At 40.6% G+C, this 18,899-nt stretch overlaps 1 protein-coding gene across 2 annotated transcripts in view; it reads left to right on the top strand.

Annotated features, from left to right (window-relative positions):
- The first annotated feature begins 1,115 nt into the window (after window positions 1-1,115).
- The window catches only part of vegfc (vascular endothelial growth factor c), an 85,495-nt gene continuing 67,711 nt past the window's right edge, over window positions 1,116-18,899 (top strand). For both annotated transcript variants that reach the window (XM_063475653.1, XM_063475654.1), the window contains exon 1: window positions 1,116-1,499. In XM_063475653.1, the coding sequence (XP_063331723.1) occupies window positions 1,383-1,499 (117 nt within the window). In that variant the 5' untranslated portion in view covers window positions 1,116-1,382. The remainder of the gene's footprint in view (window positions 1,500-18,899) is intronic.

Below are 18,899 nucleotides of genomic sequence, written 5' to 3'. Positions count from 1 at the left end.
AAAAAATGAGAAAAAAGTGCGATGATGAATGAGCCAGTTTTAAAAGGTAGCTGGTTAGTTTGACAGGCCACCGGGGACAATGACCTGCAGTCCAACAGTATATAATGTTTCTGTGACCTTCACTTTCAGTTCCTCATTAAAATGTTTTGTAGCATTAATAAGTTATGGCAGATATTTTTCCTTTGTTTTCCTTCAATTTAAGGGCAAAATGGTTAATAAGAGATAAGATAAACCTTTATTAGTCCTAGACGTGGGAAATTTTTTGGTCAAGGCAGAAAGTACAAGTTAAGAGCATTAAAAATTAATAGCCCTGAAAATGAAACATTAAAAAATTAGATCCCTGCCTCTGCTAAATTATTAATATCCCCACTGGGGATAGAATCATACCATAGAAACATTCCTACTTTGTGTTGACCACATACCTGATTGCTGAAGTTAGGTTATTCAAAACCCAACTTGTAAAATACATTCAAACCTGTGCTATCTCACTGTTATTGAATGCAGTGAAATTACCATAAATGCATCTTACTTTTTTGGTGTCATTTTGATTTTCCCACGAACAACTGCAAAATACTGCATTACTGCAGAAACCCATGCTTAAATGATAGTAAATATTGTCAAATTTTGAGACTAAATTAGTTATCAAAAGCTTGCAAAACAACTTTTTTTTCCCCATCAAATCATAATTGAGTTTAACCATGATAGAACCACAACAATCATGAAAGAATGAATATGCTACTGTTTTATTTTTGGAGTAAGAGTTTCAGCTGTGACTCTGTCCATAATTTCGTCGTACACGTACAATAACAATAAAGGGCTGTTCTTCAGTTCTATTCTACACATGTAACTTATTTGTATTATATAGCATTCTACAAAAGAACTAAAAACCAAACAAAAACAAACTGGTGATGCAGTTTCTGTCACCTGGTGACAGAGGTCAGTAGAAATGATCGATAACTGTTGCCATCCTCTGAGCTGTTTTTCCAGAGACGTGGTTACTTGTATGCTCTTATTTTGAAGGCAGCCTATTTTCCTGTAATTGTGCGCCTTGGCGTTCTTAATTGCCGGGACAGCCTCTGTTGACCCTCCGGATTTATCAGTTTCCATGTGACCGGGCTTTCATCCACAGCGGGGTTCACACACACACACACACACACACACACACACACACACACACACACACACACACACACACAGGCCCTCCAAGGAGAAAGTACTGGACCTTGCCAAGAAGACAAAGGAGAGCGAGAGAGAGCGAGCGTGCGTGTGTTTTCAGCGACAAAAAGAGGGGAGCGCAGATACTGGGGAGCTTTCTTTTTTTTAAATTCCACATTTTTTATGATTCTCGGATCATAAACACTTCAGGAGTTGCTCATATAAACATGCACTTACGAGGATTTTCTCTTTTACTGGCATACCTTCTCAACACCACCCTCGGCAGCGCATTGAGTCACAACGACTATTATGAATACTACGAGCAGGAGCAGCTGGATGAGCCGGTGAGTGTGAAGCTGTTTGAGGGGAGCGCACGTCTCTGCCTACATGTGCTGTAAAGTTTCAGCTGATGCAGTCACTGAGGACGTCCAGTGACTCAGAGGTGGCGTTCCCACTGAATCACAGTATATTATCAACTTTGTTCACGCTGTGGATATTTAGGGATTAACATGTGATCAGCTGAATATCTCATTCATTTTGCGTTCATGAAGGGATCAGGAATGAGGTGCAGGGTTCCCTATGTGACTCTGGTTCCTGTTGCTTAAGAATGCAGACAGTTGTCTTCACTGACATTTTGTTAGTTTAGAATAGACAGAACTCTACACATGTGTCACTCATGCATGAAGATGTGTATCTGAACAATACAGCAATATCTAAAAAGTAAAATCGAGAGTAAATATAGAAAGAAAACCTTGTTGTTGCATTCTTTAACTGTGTTTTAAGCTAGGGTGGGAGTGGACTTCCAAAGACTTTGAAATAATCCCACTGTTGTCCAACTGAAAGTTAGTATGGATGAAAGATGGACTGGTGATCTCTCTCTGTCTTCTCTTGCCCCTGTTTTCTTAAAGATTCTGGGACCAAAAATCAAGAGAAAAGCAAGTTTATGATTTGCAGCCATTCAGACTTTGACAAGTTTAGTATTAGTATTTAAGAGACCTAGAATATTAAGTGAAAGCTTAGAGGAGTCAATAATATAAGTCTCACATGTAACTTTATTTACTGGTCTCTTAAAGGAAATAACTGCTCATCATAAGAGTTAACACCAATACTAACTATCCCAGCTGTTCACGCTGGTACAGCTGTTTTTCTGTTGACAACTATCTATATCCAACATAAACCTCTGCCAAATCCCAAACTCAGGGAGCAACCCACTGTGATGACCCCTTGTGAGCAGCCAAAAGTAGCTTCTTCTCTTCTACGGTATGTGGGATATTGTTTGTTTAGCCTAAAAGTTCACTGATGATCTTTTATTTTTAAATCAAGTTGAAGTCTTTGCATATTGCAGAGAATTTATTTGCACAAGTAACCGAGTGGACAAGAATATTCAAGTTTTTTTGAAACACAAATGATCTCTTCATCTATTTGTGGGTGGGATATATTAACAGGAAGGGACAGTGGCGAACAGTAGTGAACCAGTGACAGGGACATAGGCGGCCAAGGCTCATTGATTTCATGTGGGGGTGAAGGCTGGCTTGTGTGGGCCAGTCCAATTGATTTGAAAAACTTCATGCTGGTTCTGCTAGAAAGGTGTCAGAATACCCAGTGCATTGTAGTTTGTTGCGTATGGGACTGCACAGTGGCAGACCGGTCCCATGCTGACCTCTGTCCACAACCGAAAGCAACAGTAGAGGCAGTGTGATGTTTTGGGCTACGTTCAGCTGAGAAATCTTGGGTTTTGTGGCTGTTACTTTGAAATTTACCACCTACCTAAGCATTGTTCCACACCATGGACACCCTTTCATGAAACAGTATTTTCCAATGGCTATGGCCTCTTTCATCAGGATAGCGTGTCCTGCCACAAACCAAAAATTCCCCAGATTCCACAGATATCGATTGGATCCCATAGACATTTAATCGAGCATCCGTGGGATGTGCTGGAGAAACAAGTCTGATCAATGGGGGGCCCACCTGGCAACTTACAGGAGTTCAATGATCTGTTGCTAACATCTTGGTCCCAGATACCACAGCACACCTTCAGACGTCTTGTGGAGTCCATACCTTAATGGGTCAGAGAGATTTTGCCAGCAAAACGGGGACCAACACAGTATTAGGCAGGTGGTCATAATGTGCCTGATCAGTGTATATAGTTCGTTCCATCTTGATTCAACACTTTTTTCCCCTCATCTCAGTACCATTGGTTATCATGGAACAGGTTCTTGGTTTTAAAATTGGTAGTCAGACAGTTAGACAGGCAGGGCTAATAAAAAACACTTAATTACATTCTGGGATGAGTAGGGTCCATTAGCAGATAAAAGCCTGGATGTCTTTAATTTGTTACCGGTGTACATTCTTCCAAATGTTTTTCAGTTCCACAAAATCCTGACAAACAGTAAAAGTATCCATTTTTTAATTTTCTCGGTTATCTCTGTTTTCATTCCAAGTTTCATTCTTTGGATAAAGACAAGAGAAAACAAAAGGTGTTAGTAATAGTGATCAGAATGAGAAGCCTGGCTCCTCAGTTTGATTTAGTCTTTTTCTGCCAAGCGTCTGGATCTGAGAGGTCAAGGAACACAGAAACGCTGATTTCATGCATTGGTTCATAAACCAGCATCTTTTTTTTTTACATAGAGGATCTTAACTGGCTTTTGTTAAATTGCTATTACACATACCTGTTGAGTGTTACAGCAATAGTTGGACTAATACACCACCAAAAAGCTGCCAGCAACCCAGATTGAACTGAATGAACAGAGGAACTGGAGGAGAGGAAGGGAACATTTTTCAGGGCAGCGGGGGTGGGTAGCAGTAGGGATTAGGAAGAGGTATTTTCAAATTAGCCACAGAAAAGAGCCAATGGAGGCAGGTGTCATAGGGGTCAAGGGTGTTTGTGTGTGTGGGTGTGGGTGGGGGGCCTTTCACTGTGTCTGATGAGGGTGAGGTGGCAGAGATAAATGCTGAGCAGTGGCATGAAGTCATGTGATCTCAGGGTATTGTTAACTGTAATGATGAGTTTCTCTTGTAGCTCTGGCTTTTACTCTGAGAAGTTTCACCAAGTCATCCCTGCTGTCAACCTTTTCAAGACAGACTGGCTTCTAGCGTTTTCTTTCCCTTGCTAGTTGCTGCTAAGCACCAAATTTAACATAATTAGATTTTTGATTGCTCAGACTTTAACTGAGCAATGTTGTCCAAGTAAATTACCCCAAGCTCTTCCTTTCTTCTGTTTCCTTGAGGCTGACAATGCTGCTCGGGTGGCAGTCCTTAAAGTCATTCAGCTGTTGTCAGTGAGGCAAACTCCAACTCCACAGTGCTGGACTGCAGCTGGCACTGCTATTTCTTATTATTTTCTGGAAACGTGCCATGGGCTACTTTAAGTTGAACCTTCACCAGATGGAGAACTAGTTCATGTTCACGTTCAACTTTGCAGTGCCCACTGAGCCTACAGAAGAAGGACTGCTGTTGTTTCCTAAAGTTTTACACATTGCTTTGGAGCTCCTCCATGGGATTTATATATTAAGCTGTGAAGTGTAATGAATGTTGGAGCCTCTATTGGAGCGCTCCCTACTAGGTATCTTTTCTGCTAAGACAGGGGTGTCAAACTCATTTTACACTGTGGGCCACATACAGCCCACTTTGATCTTAAGCAGACCAGACAAGTGAAACTCCTCTTCATGTGAGTGTAAACAAATGGCATATTTAACTGTTTTTCTACATGTTAAAGAAAAAGCTCTTAAACTTCTGGTAGGTCATTGCTCAAACTTTCAATTTTTTTGTTGATATTGTTCTTTTTTAGCTGTAGTCATAAAACAAACAGATTTCTGTTGTAGAAAGTGGAAAAAAAAACTTTCCTGAGAGGTAGAGCTGTGAAGGAAGTGCAATTTTATCGTGGTGGCAGCAAGCTCTTTAATTGTTTGCTGTTTTTGCTGTTTGGTGGTTGTTGAAATGGTTTTATGAGCTTTTAGCTGAGATTCTGATGTTTCTGTGGATACCATACACATCTGTATTTAAAAATCAGATCTGGCGGTACATCACGTCAAGCTAGAAGTTCTCCCTCTTGCCCCTGCTACCGGGGGCATTGGGGTTCAAACAATCCAAATGCATTTTGGGAGATGTAATTTATAGTCAGTGTGCGCTTTTAAGCACCATATAGTAAACTTATTTTAAGACAATCATGCACATGCTCTCATGGGCACATAAAATGACGTGACGGGCTACATTTTGCTGGTGGGCCTTAAGTTTGACACATGTTCTAAGATGTGATCTAGAAGAAAAAACATGTTTAACTCCTTGCAAGGAATGTGCGTGTGTGTGTGAGACATTATAATGCACACTTGTGTATCATCCTTCCCTGATTCATTTGACTTACTACATTGGCTTGGTCTTGAAGGAAGTATTCCCAGTCAGCCTCTGCAGTGAATCTTGTTGTCATTTATCTTTACCAGTTTCCTGTTGGCTCCTCTTTGTTTTTACCTCTCCTCCATGTTTTCATTGGCCCACAAGATTTTAACTTTAATTTTTTTTGCTTGATAGCTTTATATTATTTTTTTTAAGTTAAACCCTATCAACCTACTGATCACAAAAACAATTTCAAAATATAAATAGTGTTGCAGGGTAATAATAACACATTACACAAGCCCCTTCCTGGAGTAACAGATGAACGTTTGTTTTTTTTGTTTTTTTTTTAACCACAAATGGAAATACTGCATGTGCCAGGGACTTTTAACAAACACATTAAAGGCCAAATTTGTTGTTACTGGCAGCATACTGGGCATTAATTTACAGCGTGCTATATGTTAGCACATTGAAATTAGTTTTTACTGAGACTTTCAGTGTGGTTCTGGCTAGAAGAAGGCATTCAGTTGCTTTTATATTAAGTAAGGCTGCAATTAAAGATTATCTTGGTAGTCAACTAATCTGTCAATTATTTTTGTGACTGGTCAGTGAGGCGGCGATTAGGTCCAGAACGTGTTGACTTTCATTTTTTGGAGGTCATCTCCTTCCGCCGAGGCATACTGGTGGGCCCGGTGTGAACTGCAGTGGCGCCAATGACCAGCCTAAGCAACCAGACTGTCCAACACCTTTATTCAGGGCTCATACTCCTGCAGCTGTTCAAACTGGTGGCAAACCACTGCAGCCTGCTCCTGCTGCATGTCAGCTCGGCCACCATCTGGGCCAGCGCCTCAGCTGGCTGATTGCAGGTCCGCCACACTGCAGCTTGGGTTTTGGCACCAATGTGTCAATAAATTACCCATGCACACATGGGTCCTTTATTACATGTTGAGGGTTTTTTTTGTTGTTGTTGTTGTTGTTGTTTTGAACAGTTTCTGCAGCAGCTGAGAAGACAGCTGGAAACCTGTTGCAGATGCTCAAATGGGGAGATGTGATCAGATGTGATCAGATGTGATCAGATGTGATCAGAAGCGCGGGTAAACGGCGGGAGTAACTATGACTCTCTTAAGGTAGATCTCCCTGTTGGAGCTTAGTCTGGGGGGAGTTATTTTTTTCTCCTTATCTTTCCTCATGTTGTCCTTTTTTAATGTTATACCCCTCTGACCTGTCTTCCCCATGTGATGTTTGTGTAATGTATGTATGGTCGGATGGGTAAGACGGCGCTGGCACGGCTGGCAGCCTTAACCCAATTTCCCTCGGGATGAATAAAGTATAATCAATCAATCCATCAATCAATGATAAAGGTCAACTATGTGTATTAGCCTCCCCTGACACCACACCCTGAACCCACTGCTCCACCCCTGCCACAGTGGACTTCAAAGGCCCTCTGATAAGAGGAGGCAGGCCAGAGACTGTTACAGCTTTAACCACTCAAGTAGACAGTGGCACATTCAAAGACTCAGTGGATCCTACCAGAGGAACTGGCAAAAGCTCTTCGATTGTCTTGAGGTTTAGGTTTTGTTACCGTAAATCAGACAGAGTTTCAGTCAGTTGCCACCTCTGTTCCAACATCTTATAATAGTGGCTGCTCTGCCTGGTAGAGGCTAGAGCTGTGCTATAGCATATTGTCCACGATAATACTGATAAACAATTTTAAGTGTCATTGTGATATCATTGTTATAGCAACAATACGGGACAACCCCAGACACGTGTGACAGTCAGAGCCACAGGTTAACTTCCAGTGAAGATTTAATAATACAGGTAAGCAAAATCAGAGCCAAACTAAGATGCAGAGATTTTTAAGTTACAGTAAAATGCTTTGTATCCATATGTACAACTAATCACGTCATCAGAAGTTGAGCTAAATTTGTGAAGAGATTTGTAATTCAGATCATTCTAACTGAAAAGGCTTTGACATGTGGGCACACTCATGCTTGTTTGCCTTTTTTGAATTCACATTAAATCTAAATCTGGTGGGTGTCTGAAGACCCTCTCCTTTCTTTCTGTGTTTTGAAAGAAGGTGAAAGACCGCTGGTTTGGCAGCATTGCTAAGGTACAAGTCAGTCATCATCGAAGAGCTGACTATTATGAGCAGGGCCACAGATTGTGCATAACTCTTGAAGTTGGAAAGATCAGTGTTTTCATAGACGTTGTAGTAATGCAGTTTGGCTAATATATCAATAAATAAAAAGATTTTATTTTGTTAAATATTGAAAAAGTAACCACAGGATGGAGCCCAGACAATGGCACTGTGTGTGTGAGTCATATGTTTGTGTTAGAGATGGGCCGATCCGATATTACGTATCGGTATCTGTCCGATACTGACCTAAATTACTGGATCGGATATCGGACAGAAATAAAAAAATGAATCCGATCCATTAAATATCACAAAAGCACCTCGATTTTTTTTTTTTAAGCCATAAAGTAAGACCAAAAAGAGAGTTCTTATCAAAGCTGTGTCCCAGATCTCACACATCTCTGTAGTAACGTCTTGATGCATTCTCAATCATCCAGGAAAGTAAGTCTCCAAAAGTTGATTCTGTTCATCTGGACGTAGCGTTTTGTGGGAGAAACGTTTCGTCACTCATCCAAGTGACTTCTTCAGTCTCAGCTGACTGCAGGTTTCCCCAAATCTTATAAACAGTACATTTGCATAATGACTGAAACCAGCCCACTGAAGGAACAATGGGCTGGGAGGTCAGTTCCTTAATCATAATTATGCAAATTCTCATGACCATTGATCAACAACCACTGACCAAAACCCACTGATCAAAACCCACTGATCAATGGCCATGAGTACCATTCACAGAGAGTTGAGGAATGGCTGCAATCACAGCATTGTAAGATGGCGAAAGATGTACCCTTAGGCCCCCTCCTCGATTCAGAGATGGTCTTTCCCTTTTCACGTAAATGGCCTCCTTGACTCCGCGCTCAAACCAGCGTTCCTCCCTGTCCAGGATGTGTACATCCTCATCATTGAAAGAGTGTCCACTGACCTGTAGGTGTGAATAGACTGCAGAGTCCTGGCCTGACGAGGTAGCTCTTCTGTGTTGTGCCATCCGCTTCGCCAGAGGTTGTTTGGTTTCCCCGATGTATAAATCCTGGCAATCCTCCTGGCACTTAACAGCGCACACTATGTTACTCCGTTTGTGTCGGGGGACCCGATCCTTGGGGTGGACCACTTTTTGGCGCAGCGTGTTTTGGGGTTTAAAAGCCACAGAGACCCGGTGTTTAGAAAAAATGCATCTCAACCGTTCCGATGTGTCAGGAGTATCGGAGCAGTTTATAAGATTGAGGAAACCTGCAGTCAGCTGAGACTGAAGAAGTCACTTGGATGAGTGACGAAACGTTTCTCCCACATATCGCTACATCCAGATGAACAGAATCAACTTTTGGAGATCTCTGTAGTAACATACAGCATAGATGTACATGAAAGATTACTCAGAAATAAAGTATCAGCATTTATTAAAATAATGATCCATAAATAAAATAAAAAAATGTTGTTTTTGTGCATAACAAAAAGCTCACAATTGTGCAGTCAAAATGTAAACTAAAGACGCTGAGCATAATAACAAAGACAGATTTCGCAGCTGCTCTGTTCCCAAGTTCTACTGTGTGACTGACAGCTTTGAGTGACGCCCACCAGCCCCACGCACGAGGCAATCCGCGGTAACTCGTTAACGGCGATTCGCCGCATTATGGCGTTAACGTCATTTTAACGAGATTAACGCTAACAGCACTAAAATAGTAACCTCCAAATGTTTTCTTTTTACCGACCAGCTCCTCTTTGATAGCTGCCGTGTCCATCTTGTCGTTGCCTGCAGGTGAAGCGATGGGGGAGGGGGAGTTGTGTTCAGTGCAAGAGAGAGGCGAGGTGGAGAGTAACGTTGCATACAGACAAAAGTGGACGAAAGAGATGCAAACTAGCAGCTCCACAAGTATAATTATAATGTAACATAGACTATATCGATATAAACAATATTGTCACATATCATATCTCGTATAAAAATATATCGATATATTTAAAAACTCGATATATCGCCCAGTCCTACTCAGTATTGCTGAACTATGAAATATTTTGGGTGCAGTGTATTTTTTGCATACAGGTTTAACAGAATAGCTTTAGTGTTTTTTGTTTTTTTTTTTAAACTTGAGTATGAACTTATACAAAATGCAGCAAGATATTAAAAAAACAGTTTTATTGATTAAAAAATACACTACATCGGATTCATGTCAGTATCGGCAGATATCCAAATTTATGATATCGGTATTGGTATCGGACATAAAAAAAGTGGTATCGTGCCATCTTTAGTTTGTGTTAAAAGTGAAAAGGAGTGAGCTTAAAGATGCTGAAACACTGTAGAGCCGAGCTGAAAAGGAGATTGAGAACGAGAATTCTGTGTGGTTTTATTCAAAAAAACATATTTTAGCTACCACCCTGCATTTGGCCTTACATTTGCTACTGGCACATGTTTGCACATGTTTGCCAGAGCATTTTTGGCATATGCTGCCAAATTTTTCTATGCTGTTCTTATCTTTCCTCTTTGAACAACTTTATTTTTCCATTTCTTGGCCTGTATTTGCCTCTTTAGACCTCAGATGTTGGCGTGGTGGAGCTTTGAAAAGTCCACATCACAATAACGCTTGTTTTTAAATGTGATGTCTTCAATTAATAATGTTTATCTTCTGTCTCCTCATGTGCTCAAGCAACATTTTCTTTAATTATGTATTTTTGACCTTCTGTGTGGACAGTTGACCAATTGTTTGGTCTATACTAGAGGTAATGAGTGGGAACTTATCAGTTGCAGTAAGTGAAAAAGAGTTATTAAAGTTGACACATGGTTTAAAAATTGGTTTGTATAGTGAAACGTGAACATTTCTGTTAATTAGGTAGAAGTATAAAACTTGAAATGAACACTAATGCACATCCTGCTATTTTCATTAGTATTTTCTTCACCAATAGACTGATGAGTGGAGGTTTTGAAATTTAAATTTTCCAACCAAAGTCTAAAACTGTGTTAACATGCCGGTTTTTTACATAACAAAGTGGTCTTAAACAGGAGTGGGTTTAGAGTATGTTTCCTGCAGAGGTCATTACACAACATCTCATGCTCATATTACTACACTTGTTCATGCTGAGCACTAGTTTTTCCATCTGACTGAACAGAAACAGTGCAAGTTGTGTTTCTGGTATTAATTTTCACTCCAGGAAATCTTGACAAATTGAGAATAGAAGTAGGGTTGAAAAAGCAAGTCAAATATTGCTGTTTCTGTTATCTTTTAAACGAGTTTATGGTTTACACTGATCTGTAACATAGAAACTGTAAATGACCCTAAATTGTGAAATAGATGTGGTGAATTAACAGTGTATTTCCCTCACTCTCTCACTGAATCTGTCTCAGTATCATCCTGTATGTGGGTTTATGTTGGTCCATCACTTACTTCATCTTAGAGGACTAAGGATAGATTTTAAGCTTTTATCTTGAACCAGTTACAACAAAGTTTCTCTTTCATCTCTTAGTTTCTGTCTAGCCTCTACCAATCATTCTCTCTCTCTCCCCCTGCCCCCTCACCCACCCACCCCTTACTGCTGTCTGTCTGTATCTCTCACTCATATTTCACCAACCCCTGGAGTCTGCAGAAGAATGTAGTGTGTAATTAACAACCATTTTGAAGGAATGTTTTGTGATTTATCCAGCTTAGGCTTACTACTCTGCCTCAGTACAGAGATATGTACCCTTTGGTTCCACGTACCACTTGCTGAAAATATACATAACCTTACCACTGTTAAGAAATAAAATGACTGTGGTCGATTTAAAAAACACCCAGAAGACATTGTAGTCAGATGTAGTCATAAACAATACTTTGAGATACTTAAACTTCTCCAATTGGGGTAAACCTCCTTTCCAATTCTACACCTAGAAAAGATCTTGGGGACTGGGGCCGCTGCCAGGCATTCCTAGAGTAGCGTCACTATATACTTAGGTGTGCCAGGTCTGTCCAGCATCCTCCCCCGCCACCTGATCCAACTCACCATGTCCCAATCATTAGTTTTGATAGTCGGGGATGTTCGCCAGGGCCTCTGCTCAACACACATTGCACCTGACCCCCTGTGGGTGGTGGGCCTTCAGGATGGGACCCATGTCCCTTTTTAGGGCTGTGCCCACCAGCACCACACGCTTACCCTTTGGCACCCTCTCCTGTCCTGGCTCCAGGGCGAGGCCCTGGTAACTCTATCCTGGCAGCGTGAACTGTTCCGTCAATGTTCTACTTATAGGGGTATTTTGAATTAGTCTTTGTCTGGTCCCTCACCCAGGATCAGTTTGCCATGGGTGACCCTACCAGGGTGCAAAAGCCCCCTGACAACATAGCTCCTGGGAACCCTGGGGCACACAAACCCCTCCACCAAGGTTTCGATTCATGGAGGGAATACATTTTTTTTTTAATTTATATAGCACCAAATCACAACAGCTGAAATGTCAGTCCTATGTCACATAGAAAAATGGTGTAAAAGAAGTAGGCATTAAGCTAAACCAAATACTCCTAAGACACCCACTCTGTCCCGCCATATCACATAGTGACACTAGGCAGCATTCAGGGACGTCACACTATCACATGCTAAGACACACTGGGTCCATCTTTCATTATACTACATAGTACACTGAGCTAGTTACCCTAAGCACAGTTCTTACCCCATGCCAAACAAAAAAGGGGTCCTAGATAGCATATCAAGGTTGTGAGACTGCCTCATAATGTGGACCTCTGTAAGTTTATGTTGTTCATCATGTTGGAAATCAGTGCTAAAGGGGGGAGGGTATGCCAGTGTGGCCAAGGAGTACCCTTGAGTTAAAACATGACAAGAGATTTCTGTCACCTCTTAACAAAGTTCCAGTTTGTTAAGAGGTGACAGAAATGGTGACAGTGAGAAAGTGTTGCTTTGAGTGGAAAGTCGGGAATACAAATAATGGCTAATAGTTAGGTATACACACTTCTATCAAGCAAGCAAGTTTTGATTGTAAACCCTTTTCTTTAGTACTTACTTTTAGCACACATTAATTAAACATCTGAAAAATCCCATTAACACAACATAAAAAACATAATGTGACTAGACAATCATTGTAGACATGAAGATAATTATTATCGAATTAAATTGCTCATATTCTTCATACCAACAAACTATCCAGAGTAAATGTGTGCTCAATAACAATGTTGATCCTTCAGATGAAAGTTAACAGGTGTTAGTTACACAAAATATTTGTTAGATACTGCTTTTGGTGTTTCAATGGGATTTGGTGACATTAAGAAATTAAAAAAAAAACAACCCAAAAAACAGCCTTATCTTAAAGAATGCAGTCAGGGCATTTTCTAGTACTATATAACATGCTGCGTGCAACTCTCTGTGGCTATTTGAGTTTCATAGTACAGAAAGTGTACGAGTGTATGACATCTGACACAACTTGAACAATATCAGAATTGTGTGCTGGAGATGGTTTAGTCACTCTGTGAATAACTGTCTGGAACAACAGAAGTCTTTACTAACCGAATACCAGAGTAACCTCTCTGTGATCTCTGCATTATAAATATTATTATTCTGTACTTTAGTTTCTGCCTTAGGTGATTTTCCCTGAAAAGTATCTGGAACTTGTTCTGTCAGTAAAAGTTCCAACTTTAAGGTTTCTTGAGACTGCAAATTAGTAATTAATAATGTAATGGCAGATAGACATAAAGCAATAGCAGCAGACACAATGCTGCTGGACTTTGAAGATTAGGCATCACAAGAGATCTTAACAAACTGGAGTCGGAGACATCCACCTCCCCTATGAACAGCGTCGTCAGTTCAAGTTGAATGAGGCAAAACACAGTTTGAAGCTGTCAAAAGCTTTTGGAGGCAGAGTTGTTCCAATGAAAAACAAGTTGGTCAATGGTAACTCAATTTTATAGAAAACACACCAGCAGCCAGCTGTTTCCTCCAAGTACAGGTTGATAGGCTGGTGCTGCATAAGCTGCTTGTTGCATTCCTCTGACTCACTTCCTCTAAGGCCATGTTCTCCGGGGGCAACCCATTCAGTTCTTAAAATGGCTTGACCTGATGATCCATGATAGTTACATTCTCTTCGTCTTCTATGCTTCCGCACGTTGTCATCCATTCTGATACACATAAAAACTAAGACAGGCCTTTGTCTGCCTGTGAGTACAGCTTTCAGCAGCTCAGCATTACATATGTCACACTGGTAGTAGTGTGGTACTAGTGTGACTACTAGTGTGGCTGGTAGTAGCACCAGATAAACTGCCACTCACCTGCTTTAATTCTACAGTCACTGGAAGGTTCACATAAAGCCCACCCTCCCTACTTTAATGACATTCAAATGCAAATGTGGTCAAATGCAAAATAACACTGATGAGCTCTTTTTGACTGCCTGTGATATATTCAGATTTAACCTATACTTTACTAAAACTGTGGCTGCTGTGATGTATTCTCTCTCTTTTTTTTTTTTTTTTTTTAGCTAGGAAATCTTGAGCAGAAAAACAGCGTACTCAATCTGTAGCCACTGTGTGGGATGATGAGTTTTGGAAAGCAGATGTAATCTGATTTATCATTTTTGAAAAAAAATTAGTGCGACAGACTTTTAAACGTGACATATTTTTATGTTTGGGAAGTGAAATTACATGATTGTTAAAGTAACTATGAGATGTACTTTATCCCAGATTAGGGAAACTGTTTTGTTATAGCTGTTCAAGATAAATTAAAAAATTAAATAATTCAATTAAACACAAAGAATACATTTGAGAATTAACCACACTTAAGAATAAATAGACAGATAGTCTAAGTAAAAGCTTAAATGTATAAAAGCACAATTTAAAATGGCTTACTAAATTAAAGTGAACAAACTTAAGTGTGTAAATTTAAGTCTAAATTGAAGTGATCCCCTGCTAAATATCAAAAAAGTGCAATAACATGTCTTAGTGTGCAGGGTGGGAAAAAACTATTAAGATTTCAGTGTTGTGTGTGGTCAGGATTGTCCATGTTGGACAGAAATTTGTTCTGCGACCTCCTTCTGTGAGCCAGCTTTCCTACCCAATTTATTTAGTCTGTTGATGTTACCAGCTCCCAAACTGCTCCCTAGCACACCACAGCAAAGTACTTTGTGCTCAGGATTAGTGACTGAGAAAAGATCTTCATCTTTTTGCTGCACACATTGAAGGATACTGGCTTCCTAGAGAAATAGAGCCTGCATATCCCCTGTGTTTGTCCTCCTGTTGTCATTGAGGATGCCAAGTTACTCGTACTCCTATACCACATGAGAATCCTTTCTCAGAATAGACGCAGGCTGAAGTCGATCACCATCTCTCTGGTCTTATTTATATTCAGAATTTTCCCTTCCCAGTCCACTCAACAAAAATCATACACTAATGCTCTGTACCCCTCCTCCTGTCCGTGACTGATGCATCCAAGCCCTACAGAATCAGAGTATTTTTGTAAGTGGCATGACCCAGAGTTATACTAAAAGTCTGTGGCTTATAAGGTGAACAGGAATGGAGACAGCACAGTCCACACACTGCACAAGAGCAAATCAGAGCACTGCCAAGTCTCACGTACTACCTGACTTACGTAGTCAGTAATCCATAAGACAGTAGGGGAAAGTGGGGTGCCACCCACTATTTCTAGGGAACCAAAGAAGAAATTGATCATGTGACCGCACATTTTTGAAGAGTCAGCCATTTTACTCATCCTGCAAAGAAGAGAGCCTCTTTGAGAATTAAGCACACTTAAGTTGAAAAACTGATTTTTGCCTTTCAGAGTAAGGCAAGTGTGGCCGTGGCACAGCTCACTCCATCCAACTTATGAATATTTTAAACACATTTTAATGTAATAATATGAATAGAAAAATAATGAAAATAAAATAGATCAGAGTTCTAATTGGGAGGACAGGTGGAGAAGGGGAAGTCCATTCATCAGGTGGCAAGGAAAATGAACATATTCAGGATGACATTAAAACGATACATGGAGAAGAAAAAGCTAGTTGGAAAAGAAATAAGGCTATAAAAGAATATAAAAGAACTGGACTTGCCAATCAAGTCTTTGACAAAAATATAAAGAAAGAGCTGACAGATCATTTAAAAGCACTAGCAGCTTTTATGTGTTCTTATTTTGTGCATTCTCAAAAGCCAGTTCACAGTATTTGAGTATGCACAAAGAAATGATATTTTGATCCAGCTGGCAGAGATATCAGAGGCAAAATCAGGTTGGGATAAGTGTGCATTCAAGAAAAAGTAGTAGAGAACATTAATAATTATTTCCCCAGGAAATGCTCATTATCAGTTATCAAAATGCAGATAGTTCACAGAGAAGCAAAATTGGGTACTTGGAGCGTAGATCTTCAACTTTTCTAAATCTGAAAGTAATTGTGATTGTCATTGTGAACTTTGCAGGCAAAACCAAATCCTACAACCGCGTTGGATTGGTTGAGAAGGTTGATGGTGCCGACACTGGTGCAAAGTTTTTAAGGTGAAGTAGTAATAGGTTTGTGAATGGAAAGCCCATTTTCACTTTCAAAGAAAGTAATGGAGTCATCCCAAGAGAAGATGAGCATAAAAAAACAAAACAAAAAATAAACAAACATGGGTGGCTGTGGCTCAGGTGGTAGAGCAGCTCAGCTACTGATTGGAAGGTTGGTGGTTCAATCGTTGGCTTCCCCGGTCTGCATGTCAAATATATACTAACCCCAAGTTGCCCTCCGATACGTTCATCGTAGTGTAAATGTGTGTGAATGTAGATTAGTTTGCACTTGTGTTTAGAAGTGCTTGTATGAGTGGGTGTGAATGAGGCATGTTGTATACAGCGCTTTGAGTACTCCGGGAGAGTGGAAAAGCGCTATATAAGAATCGGTCCATTTACAAACAAAAAAAATCCACACCACAAAAACTTGGCGGTACACCCAGAAGGGAGCAGTGGATAGCATCAACAAGTGGGATGTTATGGAGTAGGCCAGATGTGTGAAGAGAATTCCAGTTAATCTTGTCTTCATTTGAATTACATTTTGTTCTGAACATGTGTTCATGTGGCGCTAGGCCTTGTTTAAGAAAATTGACTTTTGATGTGCTCACGTGACACAGTTGGCCTTTGATGTTGTAAAATAACTTTAAATAAACCTTAAGTAATTTTGTGTTGAATTTGTCTACCTTTTATATAGCTAGACAGTTTCTGAGATCAAAATCTACAGTTTTACTTTCATAATCAATGGCACAATTTACCCAAAGGTATTCTCTCCACAACTTAGCCCACACCGGCAGCAAGTTGTGCCACAAGGCCACTTTTTTCCCCAGAAAGTGATTGCTCCTAGAGATGCACAACATCCTGAAACATGTGTATGTAGACACTACAGCTGGTGTGCCAAAATACCATACCAGGAGGTTCTTTAAATACAAGAGGGGAGCAAGTGAATCAGAAACCCAGGGCACAGAGACTAAAAGAGTCTAATCAGGAAACGTTTATTCCCAGAAGCAGAAAGCAGGGATAAAGCAAACAAGACAACATAAGAAAACATATGCAATAAAATGTCCCATAATTCAATTGTCCTACAACTCAAGATGAGTGTTTCTCATGTATAACAATTAGAAAGGAATTAATCTTCTAAAGTGGGGACCACCCTAGCCTAGTGCCAGGAAGACGAGGAGAACCCTCTTATCTCTGTCCTGTCCCACTAACAGGCTCGTCACCTCCCAACCAAGCTTGCGCTCCAGCACTCAAGCCTCTTGCTCGCTGCCACAGCGTCTTCCCTCGTGGCATCACCCTGTAAGCAGACAGACACTAGCCAGAAACGTCACCTGTGAAGCTGGCCTGGCTAACAGCCATGTCGACCCTCCCACCCGGAGAATCACAGTGGAAACGGCACTCACAAATGCAGGCTCACCTGCGGTGAGGTTCACCTCTGCCCTCGACATTTCTGTCACCAGAAAATGGGACCCTGTGTTGCGTCGACTTGCCCGTCCTTACACAAGTCGTCGCACCTGGTGATCAGACAGCATGTCCTTCTCTCCCACGCCTGGTTTCTGCCCGCTCCTTCCTCTTCATATCTGGACCGCCTCTCCTCCTTTGGTGCTCAGCCAGCCTTTTTTTAAAACAGGTCTTTCCCACAGCTGATAGTCCACCTCAGGGTACACCCACCCCTTAACAGATGCCTGCTATTAACTAATTTGTCCCATGTCGAGCCAGTCCACAGTGGGTTTCAGACAGCGCTTCCCTAGCCCTACAAACTGATACCTCTCTGCCAGCAATCCAGGAGAAACTACAAGTGATGACACCCATTCCCATTCATTCAGCTTCTCGCTCAGCAGAAGTGGTTTGATGGGATTAAAGGTACTGGAAAAATAAAAGAACATAATTCTAACAATGGCACCAGTACCATCCCAGTGATAGTGAGAACTCGAATAAAGAACTAAATTCTCAATAAAAACCTTATTAAAATTTTTTTTTCAAACTCCTAATTTTATAATTTAAAAAAACCCTTAAAAATAAGTAAATGGATTCAAAAATCAAAGATTTCGGGCATTTAAATGGCCACTCCACCCATTTTTGAATCCATTTCCTCACTGCACATCTCTAATGCTGTAGTTAATCCGGACACTAATCCATTTGCTAATATAATAGCAAATACTTTTTTTGTGAAATACATTTACGATTTGGCATATTTATTAATGGATTAATATTCCATCCATTCGCTTCCACTTATCCTTTCCAGGGTTGCGGGAGCCTATCCCAGCTGTCATAGGGCGAGAGGCGGGGTACACTCTGGACAGGTCGCCAATGTGTCGCAGGGCTAACACAAAGACAACCATTCGCACTCACGCACAGATTCACACCTATGGTGTAATTTAGATTAATCAATTAACCTATCCCCACTAACTGCATGTCTTTGGACTGTGGGAGGAAGCCGGAGTACCCAGGGAGAACCCACGCAAACACGGGGAAACTCCACACAGAAAGACCCCAGCCTGATCGTGGAATTGAACTCAGGACCTTCTTGCTGTGCGGCAGCAGTGCTAACCACCATGCCACCATGCTTCTTACTATTTCATTTAGAAATATTGTTTTATACATAGTGTTTCATTTTAAATAAATTATTACATTATACAATTACTTTATTTCATGAAACACTACAATAATATTTAAAAATGAATCTGTAAATGAAATCACCATGTGAAAGAAAGAAAGCAGTCCTACATATTTGTTAAATAATCACATTTTGGGACATGTTCTCATCAAAAATGACTCCTCAAAGTGTTACAGGAGGCCAAGAAAGGCCATAAAATGATCATATTTACCAGAGGATGAGAAATTATAAACTGACTTTCTTTATTTT

This window comes from Pelmatolapia mariae, linkage group LG6 (assembly GCF_036321145.2).
Source record: "Pelmatolapia mariae isolate MD_Pm_ZW linkage group LG6, Pm_UMD_F_2, whole genome shotgun sequence".
Classification (NCBI taxonomy): domain Eukaryota; kingdom Metazoa; phylum Chordata; class Actinopteri; order Cichliformes; family Cichlidae; genus Pelmatolapia; species Pelmatolapia mariae.
The sequence above is the reverse complement of the archived record's forward strand: the minus strand, read 5'-3'. Positions and strand labels throughout refer to the sequence as shown.